Source organism: Malus domestica, chromosome 10 (genome assembly GCF_042453785.1).
Source record: "Malus domestica chromosome 10, GDT2T_hap1".
In the NCBI taxonomy this organism is placed as follows: Eukaryota; Viridiplantae; Streptophyta; class Magnoliopsida; order Rosales; family Rosaceae; genus Malus; species Malus domestica.
In genome coordinates, this window is record NC_091670.1 from 37,125,768 (window position 1) to 37,138,715 (window position 12,948).

Genomic DNA, 12,948 nt, shown 5'->3' on the forward strand with positions numbered 1-12,948 from the left:
GATCCTTCGGCCCTCGGTTAAAGATGATAAGAAATTTAACCCTGCATTGTTCATTAAAATATTAATTTATTGAAGAATGAGAGTGCTAAAACGAGCCATCGGCTGGAAATGTCCTTAGGTTACTTTTTTCGGTTAATTGCCTAGGTTTCCTTCCCTCCAAAAACAATTTCCGGCAGTCGCAGTGCGTCAGTAGAGCATTCTCCGATGGCAAATTTGTTTATTTTTTCCTCGAATAAAATTGAAATAAGCAAAACCCTTAAACCCTCCCCCTCTCTCTCTCTCTCTCTCTCGCTCTCTCCATCTCCTTCCGGCCTTGTCTCTCCACCCACCCCAAGTAGATGTTAGCTATTTCGAGAATGAAGGCCTTCATCTCCTCCGCCCCTCACGTTTCCAAGACCACACCTTTCGCCCTTTTATCTTTAGCCTCCTCCTCCAAGTCCTTCTCTTTCAGCCCTCCAACCCTTTTCCAAAAACCCAATCTTCTCCTCCCGAAACCCAATATTTTTCTCCCCAAAAGATCCATTTTTTCACCTCAGAACGTCCGTTGTCTGCAAATGGAGGCGGAATCTCACCAGCGCTCCGGTGAGATTCACGTCATCGTCGGCCCCATGTTCGCCGGCAAGACCACCACGCTTCTTCGCAAAGTTCAGTCCGAGAGAGGCGACGGCAGGTTTGACTCCCCCACTTATTCTGTTGCATTTTTTGGTTTTGAAGTCTGAAATTTTATGCTTGACAAAAAAAAAACAAAAGTACGAATTTCCATTTGTGATGAAGAGGAATAATTTGGCTGGCTATTAAGATTTTGAATGTTTGGATGTCGTATGCCGGAGAAATTTGAAGTTTCTTAATTTGTATATTGAATGTGAGTTGTTCTTCCATGTGAGTTAATGGCTCCCTTTTTCTGCAACTGCCAATTCAGAGCTTGTATGCTGAGTTTTATGGAAATTTTGTATGAAGAGACTAGATTAGAATTAAATGTAAGTGTTTGGCGGCTTTTTTTCTTTTCATTTACATGTAATTGGGGTGCACATTCAGTCTCTGTGTCTTGTACCGATGTCTCGGGTCTCTTGATTGAGTACATATATCACCAGTAAGATATTCCAGCTTTCAGGTCAAGCCTCAAAAGCATACCCAACTGGATAAAACACTCAAGGGACTCTGCTATTAGGGAAGATTGGCAGAAAATATTTGGGAAAGAGTATAAGAAGGGGAAGCGAATCCATGCGCAAATGATTGTTGTGGGTTTTGTTCTTAGCGAATATCTGAAGACCAAGTTATTGATTTTGTAGCAAAATCAGGGGATTTAGGAACTGCCCCACAGTTTGCTTGATATGTTGCTTGAGAAAAGCTTGGTTTCATAGAACCCAATAATTGCAGGATATGTGCAAAAGGGGCTTGCGGATGTGGGGTTGAGTCTTTATAACAAGATGAGACAGAGTGGTTTGATCCCAGACCAATATACCTTTGCTTCGGTCTTCAGAGCGTATGCCTTTTTAGCAACACTGGAGCATGGAGCAAGCCCACGGTGTCATGATATAGTGCCAAATTGACAAATGTTGTAGTCAGTAGTGCCCTCATGGATATGTACTGTAAATGTAGTGATATATCTGACGGGCATAGGGTATTTGATACCTCTCAAAATAGGAATGCCATTACCTGGACTGCTTTGATATCCGGGTATGGTCAGAATGGAAGAGTTGTAGAGGTCCTAGATCTTTTTCATAGGATGAAGAGTGAAGGTTTCAGACCAAACTATGTTAATTTTATCTCAGTTCTTTCTGCTTGTAGTCATGGAGGTTTAGTTGACGATGCCAGATTGCCAGGGAATACTTTTCTTCCATGACAAGAGATTATGGAATTCAGCCAAGAGCACAACATTATGCAGCCTTGGTAGACATTTTAGGACGTGCTGGGCGGTTAGAAGAAGCCTATGAGTTTGTTTCAAACTCACCTTAGAAGGAGCACTCAGTGATATGGGGTGCTTTTCTTTGGGCTTGTAGAATTCATGGAGATAGAGACTTGTTAAAACTTGCATCAAAGAAGTACTTCAAATTGGAACCAGAGAATGCTGGGAAGTATGTGGTCTTGTCTAATGCTTATGCCACTTTTGGGTTGTGGGACAATGTTTCTAAGATTAGGGATATGATGAAGGAATCAGGGTTAGTAAAGGAACCCGCTTATAGCAAAATAGAGGTTCAAAAGGAGGTCCATTTCTTTCTCAAGGCTGATACATATCACAAACAATCCGAAGAGATTTATGAAATGGTTAAATTGGTTGATTTCTCTCTAAAGGATTCAGCCTGTGCTCCTCGGTAAGGGGAAGCTAATTCATGTTACGGAAAAGATCTATCTAAGAGCTTCATGATTGAGAGGTATTCTCGGTCTTGTCTGAAACACCAGTTGAATATGCTGTGATATACTCATGCAAAGTCATTTAAACGGTGTCATAAGCGAGAAATTTCATTTTTTAGGAAGCTGAAAAGCATGTAAGAGAGAGAATATTGTTTATATTCAGATTTCAGTACATGTACCCCATGCATGACACTGATACGTGAAACCGAGTGTCTTCTGACTCTTCTCCTTTAGGTTTTCAGTGCTTCACTGAATGATATTGTACATTATCTATATACTTGCACATTCCAAGTATCTGCACGGATTTTCTTGTGATGTAATGGTTTCTGATTTCTTTGTAAGCAAAGGGCTGATCGTTCCAAATCTTTGCTTGAATATTATATATCATTGATTAGTTCCTGCATATCATTCATTAATTCCTTTGTTTAACCGTTTGCCAGAAATGTTGCTATAATCAAATCGATCAAGGATACAAGATATGGATTGGATTCAATTGTGACACATGACGGGGTCAAGTTGCCATGCTGGCCTTTGAAAGATTTATCATCGTTCAAACAAAAGTTTACCCCTGAGGCATATGATAAGGTATCTGAGCTCCGTTATTTGATTAATGATTACAAAAGTTCATGTTTCAAATGATTACATCTTTTTGCCATGTATGATTCATATTATCCACTCATAACCAATATGCGGTGACAGCTAGATGTGATTGGTATCGACGAAGCTCAATTCTTTGAAGACCTGTATGATTTCTGCTCTGAAGCTGCTGATCATGATGGTAAAAAAGTGATAGTCGCTGGACTAGATGGTGACTATTTAAGGTAATTGTTTGATTTCTCCACCAGTTGACGTTCTCGTGACTTAGCAATGACCAGTTTTCCTTGTCACTCGGAGAATGTTGTTCCCTTCTAATTCTAAATTTGATGGCAGGAGGAGCTTTGGTTCTGTGCTAGATATCATTCCCCTTGCTGACTCTGTAACCAAGTTAACTGCTCGATGCGAACTTTGTGGGAAACGTGCTTTCTTTACACTAAGAAAGACGGAGGAGTTGCAGACTGAACTCATTGGCGGGGCTGACGTCTACATGCCTGTCTGCCGGCAACACTACGTTGGTGGCCAAGTGGCCGTAGAAGCTGCGAGAGTTGTGCTGGAGTCTCAAGTTCAGTGCGCGTCATAGGCATAGTAAGTAGTACATGTATTTTAGAACCTCGTTACATTTCTTGTTGGAAATTTTATAGGAGTAGGATTCTCTTCCCTCCTAAACTCTTTACCCTTCCCTCCCTTCCTATTTAAACGGTTACGAGTCTGGATCAAGAATGTATATATTTCTTTTCACCACCCATAGAATGCGCAAACACCATGAAAAAAAGTTTTATTATGGATTTGAAGATTTTTGCAAAACCGACCAAAACCATGGGTTGTAACTCACAATTTTTTAGAAAAATGCAATTTCTGAGTTTTTGTGAGATTTGTTGTGGATGGTAATCGAAAAAAATTATTAGCGATTTGGAACCGGTCTTATTATTTCTTAAGCAAATGAAAATCGTGGGTTATAATTCACAATTTTCCAGTTTTATAGGTTGATTTGAAGGTCGTTCTTCTTGTTGAAACATTCGTTCCCGGAAGATGGTGTGTTTTATCACCGGCAAATTACCAACAAAACATTTCAAAAACTAAAATTAATTGTAAAAATTTAGAATAAAATCAAATATCGGTCTCATGGCCCGCCAAAATGGTGGAGGCAGTGATGCCGCATCACCACAAGGCAACAGGATATGACACCACCGTCGACGGAGGAGCCCCCAAGCCGAAGCCGGAAGGACAGTCAACGTCGACGATAATCTTTATGCGATCACCACCCAGAGTTGGTCAATAAATTGAAAGAAAATCGATCCAGATTTGGCCAATAAACCCTTAAAAATAAGGTCGGCTGATAGTTTTGCCACGGCATTCCACCCTGTTGGGTGCTGGCTCACAGGGTCTTCTCTTGACTATCATCGTGCGATTCACAGCACCAAGAATCAAATTTAGAATGTGTCGTGTCTAAAATTCATTCTCAACCACTAATCCTACCCAGGCTTGTGAAGATGGTTATTTCAGCCACGCTAACCCAGGATCCAAGAAAGCTTGCTCAGCTTGACCTGCATCATCCTTTATTCTTGACAACCGGACAATGGCGTTATCAGCTTCCAGAAAACTTACGGTCCTACAAACTGGTATTCCATCTTTACTCTATTGGTAAACACATGAGATTGGCTCCGTATATGTTTTTGTACGTAAGGGCGACTTTTACCAATTTAGCGTTTAGGATAAATAGAGTGGTGTCCTCTTTGATGTAATGGCAAAGCCTCTTTCTAAGCTCATATCATGCACACATTGTCTTGTTTGCCTTTCAAGTGGGCGATGAGTCGACTCATCGTCTATGCACATTGTTGAACTCTTTTGATCATCTACCTTTCAAGATTAAGGAGTATTCACGCCTTCAACGCCAATCTATACGAAGGTAAGTTCCTGGATATTTAATAAATTTAAAGGGATAAGATTGTGAATATTTGATTAATTATGGCAGCAAGGCATTGAAGGCATTCCGGAAAGGGGAGATTCAAGTACTCGTTTCATCTGATGCAGTGACTTATGGAATGGATGTTGAAGGGGTGAGGAATGTCATTAATTATGATATGCCTCCGTACGCAAAGACATTCATACACCGTGCAGGTCGGACAGCAAGAGCAGGCCAAACTGGTCGTAGCTGTTGGATAGTGGCCAAATTAGTGGCCAAGTGGACAACAAGCCAACTCTCATTTCGGCTATTAAACAAACCAAAAGAATGAAGGACATAATGATGTGGGAACATCATTAGGAGGTTTTCCTTTATGATGTGGCCACATGAGTGGCAATTATGATGTTTGTTCCTTTTGTTTATATTAAAGCATTTGGTTATGCCTTTGGTTTTGGGGGTTGGGAATGGCAGATTAGAGAGAAGAAGAGGTGGGTTACTGTTTTTCTATCCTCCATTTGTGCCATCATTCATTCTAAGATATTGTGCTACATTTTGTGGCTTTTGGGAGAGAAGAATTTGATATGTGTTTCTTCTTCTCCATTTGTTCTTTGTATGAGTGAGAGCTATTGGGTGTATATGAGATATTGGGTTTGAGAATTCAACTCTATTTGTAATCTCCATTTTGATATTAGTGGAATTTCCTCACCGTCTCTGAATTGGACGTAGGCTTACGCCGAACCAGTATAAATCCTTGTGTCATTTGAATTATTTGTCTTGTCATATTTTGCCATATTAGCTTATTGGTTTTATATTTGACGCTTTCGCACAACAGTAGCTTCACACTGTTGCGTAAAGAAGAGGTCTGCATTGTCTTGTTAATCTCCACCTCAACGTGCATTTCAGATCAAGGCCCATGTTTTTCTTCTCTCTCTTATTTTTGTATTTCCTTCGTTCTTCTATGTCCAACTACAACTTAAATGGGCCACTTGGTCAGTGTCTACTCGTTGTGAGCTTGTCATGTAAAGTAGATATTTGCTTTGAGTTTGGAACGAATTTATATATCAACCGAGGTCTATTCGAAAAAGGTGATTAATATTAACCTTGGTTTGGCCCATGTGAGTAATCAATTTCCCAATGATCATATGTACTTTACCTTTCATTTAGATGCAGGCTTGAGCTCGAATAAGTAAAATCATTCAGAGGACGACCTGCTCCGAGTTTGGGTTTGTTTGGCTCACTTTGCTGCCCTTTTTAGTCCTATTATTTGATCGAATATATTAGCTCATAACAAATTACTCGCTGATCTTGCACACCAGCGCATGGTTGGAACGAAAGTCATTTAGGTGTTAACTATCGCTCGTTGTTCAGATTAAGCTTACATGTCATTTACTTGAACTATCGATTATAAGTTGGGATATTTGTAATTTTCTCCTTTCGTTGCAGGTTAAGCGTTTCAACAAGCTATTACGCAAAGCTGAGAATAATTCTCGCCCTAAATACTCTGTACCTTCTAGTTACATTGAACCACTCCACTCTATCTATGATTCTGGTAATTGCTTTGCTTATTCTTCATGTCTATGTAGATTAACTGCACTGCATAGTTTTTTTTATAACAAATAAATACACTGGTTTGGGTGAACTATACTTGGGTCAATGGTTTTTAAATCATATCGGTGTTCGCTCTAATGGCTTCCACCATTACAATGTTTGGCCTCCATCGAATTTACGTGTTATCTCTAATGGTTTTGAGCTTACATGGACACCAGCTAGATTTAGTCGAATGACTTTAGACCAACAATGCCTCCTTATCATATCTTTTCTTTTCTTTCTCAATGTGACAGCTCTGGAGAAATTGAAGGAGACTGTTGAAATGGAAACATCGCGGAAGAGAAAGCGGTGAAAGGAAATGAAATAGAGCATCCTTGAATTGAAGCAAGTTCTACCTAAGAGAGAAGATTTCGGGCGGGGTAATTTTATCAACAAAACATTTTTGCTACCTTCTTAGTCGTAAATGGTTGGTTCAGATGACATAGCAGGACCTTGCAGTCACGTATAGTTTGATACGGAGCTAAGGTTAAAGAGTACACCCACGTCGGTGAAAGAAGCACATGAATGTTCAAGAGTCTCACATTGATATTTTAATCAGCGTGTGAGGATGTGATGCATTAGTCCTCATATTTCTCAAAACGAATAGGAGCAAATATATATGAAACATTGATTGATGGAAAAGTAAATAGTTAGTGATTCTGTACAGCATAATTAATATTGCCTCTCAATTTCTGTATTATATTTTATATTTCCTCCATTGGCCTAATAGAAAAGGTCCTTTCACAATCTCTCATCAGCTCAGCTGGTTTGGTCATCTCGCTAAAATTCTCCATGACCATGTTTGTTGAACCGAAAAAAGAAAAAGAGAGAACATAAAATAAAGTCCGGATCCTCTTTGTGAGGATCCCAGAGATTCATGAATCGTGTCCGTTCATCATACATTGTGAGGTCAGAAATCATTTTAAATATTTTTATTTAAAAATAAACATAAACAGTACTTGATAAAAACTGATTGCATGATGTACAATAAACGAACACGATTCACGGATCTCCAAGATCCTCACCAAAAGCATCCGGAGGATCCTGTTGGCATAAAATAGGGCCTCAAAAACACGGCTGCAACTCAAATACTTGTCACAAAATAACGCCTTCAAGGCTAGCTAGCGAGCTTCACGGTTTATTTGCTCGAACTTCAAAGGTGTAAGTTTAGTGTCCAAACACCGACAAAGACCTACGAACCTTCCTCAGAAAGTACTTCGACTCAGCTCTGGCGGAAGAAGCAGAAGCGAAACTTGGTAGCGACGACGGCGACGACAATGACGATGATGAAGAGGAATGAGCAAAACCGTTGGATGATGATGACGTGAGAGAATCGTTTGGGGTATGAGCATTTTCTCTCTCCTCCTCATAGATTGTATCCAACACCTTTGAAGTTCTGTGCCTCATCACACTCACAAACTGTGGTGGCGCAACTTCTGTGACGAACCTTGCTAGCCGTGAATTCGCCATTTTCTTCACTAAAAGTTGAAGAAAACTATAGTAACGATTGAGAACTTAGAAGTGATCAAGAAAGAGCGAAGAGAAGAAAATCTGAGAGGGAAATGTGTTGAAGAAAAAGGTATTGCCGTCATACGAGCATAAGAACGCAAACTTATATAGATGAAATTTGTTAGGGTTTGTAGTAATTAAGCCCACGGGTCTTAGTCCAAGAATGTTAAATCATGTTTTAATAGCTAGTGCCGCCACTTGCTTTTAACATTAATTGTTAGGGCTGACGTCGGACCCATGTATTGGTAGGTGTCGATTCTTGGGTGGGAGTCAGATATCTGCGAGAGATAGGGTCTTTGTTGGGAACGATGCTTCCAAATTTGCACTTTTCCCACACGCAACCGGATTAGCCATTTGCCGTGCCACGTTTCGGATTAGTCGGCCTGACTTGGTCACAGTGATGCTGACAAAATTTTCTCGAGAAAATTTCTTTCTTCCGAGAAAATAATGGTCCAACCATTTGGCTGGCTCAAATTCATTTGGGTTGATGATGAGTAGATTTTATATTATATATTTAACCATATTCTTAGTATATTTTGGAAGAATTTTGATATTTTGAATTGTATTTATAATATAGGACTTTCAACTTCATCTGGAGCAAAATATGGTCAAATGGAGGAATTTTGGAGGAATTTTAGTTGGAAGACGTTCGTGAGTCAGTTAACTTGATCTTATCAAAATATCAGATATTTCCACCAAACGGTTATTTTCTGACAATAAAATAAAGGAGTGATGCGCAGTGCTGAAATTGTGACGTTTTAGGTTTGAATTACGTTTTTGGAGCCCAAGATGACCTCGGATGGGTTCGTGGCCTTCTAGAGATGTGTTCAAAATGTCCTAATCTTCAGAACAACCTCTCATGGGCCGGATTTGGAGGATATTTGATGCTAAAACATGGCTGTACAGTTACCTGACAGATTATCCTAGTTTAATTAGGACTTTATTTTCTAAGATATTTTATTATTATTTAGTTTCCTAATTGGAGTAAGAGACCTATGTTTAGGGTTTGTGCGATGGCTTAGAAAATATATTGCTTTGCCGTTCTTAGTTTTTCCTACGCTTTCTTTTATGCTAGACAGAGAGAATTGCTAGGGTTCTTGGAGATTTTCTACTTTAAGGTGTTTTCAATAATTTTCTTACTAGTATTTTCTATGATTTTAATTATGAATATGCGTAACTAATTTCTTTTGCTAGGGCGAAGCCTTGAGCATTAGCATGAATATGTGATTTTTATTTGATTGCTTATGATTGATTGCATGCATGCTTTAAATTATTAATCACCGTGATTAAAACTATCTAATTGTCTTAATGCCTGATCACCATTAGGATCTTTAGAAAAGTAATGTGATGCAATTTTGGTCAGAAGGTTCCCTGAAATTGACGTTGGCTTCTTGTGATTAATAATTGTAATTTCACTTAGGATGAACACCACTTCTTAAGGGTTGCATGATTTTTCAAAGGGTTTTCATAAAGCATAATGAGTCTCTCATGTTCGGATTTGATCTGAACGTCCGGACGGGTTGCATGTTAGATATACATTCTATGTTGGAGGTTCCAAGTAGAATATAAATTAAGAAAACCTAACCTTCAAAGTGACATGTGTAGATTAAGTAATTGGTAAAAATACATAGGATTGCTAGGTGATGGTGGAACCCTAGTGCTTTTATAAATTGGTATTTAAAACTCTTTTCTTTTGTCATATTAGTTTTTAATTAGAATTCGTTTTTAATATTACTCAATTTCATAATCTCTTTTCTCAATTTTTAATTCTAAGTATTTGATTAGGAATTGTTTCTACATAAATTATCCAAATAGTCCTTGAGGAGAACGACCTTACATGAGCATCTATACTATAACATCCTTGTATTCTTGCAAGTATTTCAAGTGATTTTGACCCTATTTGCATAGACGTTAAAAATCCTATCAGTTGACAAGTTAGGAAAATATCCCACTCATGGTACTTACCAGTACGCGGTACGTACCGTGTTTGTTAGGTTGACAATGATCAGGATAATCAGTTTATTTAGCCCATGAAATTATGTAACAGCATGCTTTTAAACATGATTAATTAGTGATTATAATTGTTTGGAGTTTGATTAGTTTTGAACATGTATCAGATCTTTCATCCGGTATAGAGTAGGATATGATTTGGATTAAGGGCTACCTGGGAAAACCTACTTTCAAGCTCCAATTAATTACAGGATAATCCATCAAACACAAGCACACCAGCAAGCCCGTCTGAAAGCAGTGGGTCTGATTGACCTAAGGCGTCGTATACCAGGAAGGAGGACTTTGCCCTTGAGCTCAATTGAAAAAAGAAGCCCAGGCGCACTCTCAGTATTAGTTCAGTTCGAAACGGATTCTGCTCCTATAATCAAAGATACAGCTGAGTTCGCAGCTACAGGCAAATTTCAAATCGTCTTATTGCCCTCGACCTTCATAGCTGTACGAAAGTAGTGATCCCATCCCATTTCAGGAGGAGTGGTGGGGAGGAGATGGCCGCTATCGTAGTTGCATATGCCTTCCCGGTGTGGTGGGAAACTTCAGCAAACTCAAAAGGGTTTCAGAGCTTAGTTGCTCACACTTGCAAAGAAAGTTAAAAAAAAGGATAATGCTTGTATTCCTCTATAGGGAAACCTACTTGTTCCCCTACCTACATTATACCACTAATTTGTGTGTAATCCAACACTCAATCTACTGTCAAAATGCTAGGTGAGGTTCTCGTACGACAATCCTCTTACATTAGGAGGATTCGCTTTGATTGTTGATGGGATAGATATCCTTTCCAATTCTTGTATCATTATGTAGTAAGAAGATTTGAGTTTGGAACTTTTTCCAACATTCATTTTATTAATCAACTTTTTGAAAGTTTTGCTTCGAGTGAAACCCTGACTCATGAATGTAGAAATTCTTGTACTCACTGTGGTTTTATGACATTTCTAAAGGTTGAGCCAGTATTGTTGGCACAACTAACTAACTATAACACATTTCTTAAATTTTTTATTACAAATGTGAGCGACTGGCCGTAATACAACTCTCAAATTTTTATTCAAGTGAAGAACATTTTAGATGATTGTGATACAATCTATAATTAATTGGAACTTGATCGATTGCTCAGCCTGATTTTCCAGCCATAGCACATGATCCTAAATAAAAAATGCTAGCCTTAGCCCAATTATACATCCTTGGAGAAAATTGCAAAGCAAAAAAGCATACAGATGAACTTATACGTGGTCCTACAAATCACATGCTAGAAAGTGCTAATTTGGACAAGAATGCTCAAAGGGAAAGGGATATATGGATGTTCTCAAATTATAATCACTACACATGGTTGCCAAGCATAATCGGGCATTGGTCAAAGTTCATACATTATTTCTCTTCCATGCTTATAAATTGCTTCTTATCCGACTCATGAACAGTCACTACTCTTGGAGAAAAGTGTCAAATGGTCCACACTCATATTCTTGCTCTAACAATTTCCATGCTCTTTCCCTTTTCGTCTGCATCCTATCAGACATTTAGGGCCTTTTTTCTGCTGGTTCTTTCCAATTAGTTTTTTTTTCTGGACGTGGCATTTGCCTTATTTATCGTGATAAAACAAAGGAATGATGACCTAAGACGGCATGAATAGAGAACACTGCATTGTAAGCATAGTAGAAAGGAATTTACTGATGTACTTCAAACCCTGCTTAATATGTCGGCCGCCGGATCAGTAACAGATCAACTTGTAGTGTGACCAATGACTAATATATCTTAACAATATGTTAGTGAAGTAATTTGATAATAATGCCAGAGGGGCCATATTATAGTGAATGATCCGTGATGTGCCAACACCCATGGATCATAATATGATGTTATTAGTTGCATAATGTGGTTCACTAATGCGGTCTAGAAATGCAATACATCTATCTGGCTATTTGAATAACTTTGTTCGTTAATGAGGAAAATTTTAAGACATATAATAAGGGTATAAATGAGGTCTAATTTAAAGTGAGACTCAAAACATATGTCTTGTTCGCCTTGTCTTTGGGTTGCCTCTGCATACGACGATCTTGACGTACGTGTGCCGTGTGAAGTAGGGCACCAATAAATGCGAAAAGCTAAAATAAAGTTGTAGAAATTGGTACAGCATGTTGGTCTGTAATAAGCCTGTGTGATCGAGAACGGACATCAGTCGGGCCCCCCTTACCCAAATTGTCATATGACTCCAATGACTTATGTGGATAAAAACTAAAAAGACCTGACTTGATGAAGACAGAGTACGTACATAGCTTCAAGATTTCCATTCAATTCATAAAGTACTCGTGCTCATCTGCTTACCAAGCGATGGACGCGGTTTCTAAACTTGGCAGCAAAGTGTACATCTGATTTTCAATCCCCCAAACCCTAATTCCATGCAATACATGATCAGTAGATGTTCTAAATTTTGCAGAGGAAGATGCATGTGCGTGTTAATTTTACAGAGTTACAGTCAATACATGTTATGATTTTCTCTCTTTTAATTATAGTAATGTTTCCTCAAATAAAGTTGTACTAGTTGAAGAATCACATCTGAGCTCAGGCTGCTCAGTTCATATGGGGCGGCGGAGAGAAGACAATGATAGGTCCTAACCTGCGCACGACCTTTAACGAAAGTTTAATCCCTTACCAAATATATTATACTACGTGAATTCATATTTTCCTATATAATATATATATATATATATATGAGGCATTAATCAAAACAGATTTAGGTTAAGCACGACGATCTTTCAACACTATTGAGTCAGAGTGTAGTCAATTGTAAAGGAACGTTGTTAACAAATGATGAAATGATGAAAAGAAAGAGATACTGATATTGCAAAACTCTGAATTTTATTTCAAAGACACATAAGAAAGAAGAATATCGTGTGAAGGCTTCATTTGTCTACTAAATTACAAGGTGTATTTATAAAGACTTAATTCTGAAACAAATAGAGTAGCAATCTAACCCTAATAAAAAACAGGGAATAAACCATAAT

The 12,948-nt window shown here is 38.5% G+C and overlaps 1 protein-coding gene across 1 annotated transcript; it reads left to right on the top strand.

Annotated features, from left to right (window-relative positions):
• Positions 1 to 113: 113 nt before the first annotated feature.
• On the top strand, positions 114 to 3,753 carry LOC103422493 (thymidine kinase a-like). Its single transcript, XM_008360557.4, has 4 exons — positions 114 to 670; positions 2,793 to 2,937; positions 3,052 to 3,173; positions 3,283 to 3,753. Exons 1-4 carry the CDS (start codon positions 339 to 341, stop codon positions 3,527 to 3,529), a joined length of 846 nt encoding a protein of 281 aa, XP_008358779.1. The 5' UTR covers positions 114 to 338; the 3' UTR covers positions 3,530 to 3,753.
• The last annotated feature ends 9,195 nt before the right edge of the window (positions 3,754 to 12,948 follow it).

What these genes read in the sequence shown, in the direction of transcription:
- LOC103422493 (XM_008360557.4), top strand. Translation starts at nt 339, where the DNA reads ATGTTAGCTATTTCGAGAATGAAGGCCTTCATCTCCTCCGCCCCTCAC. An exon ending in CCCCTGAGGCATATGATAAG is followed by an intron (nt 2,938 to 3,051) that starts GTATCTGAGCTC and finishes ATGCGGTGACAG; the next exon opens with CTAGATGTGATTGGTATCGA. An exon ending in CTAGATGGTGACTATTTAAG is followed by an intron (nt 3,174 to 3,282) that starts GTAATTGTTTGA and finishes ATTTGATGGCAG; the next exon opens with GAGGAGCTTTGGTTCTGTGC.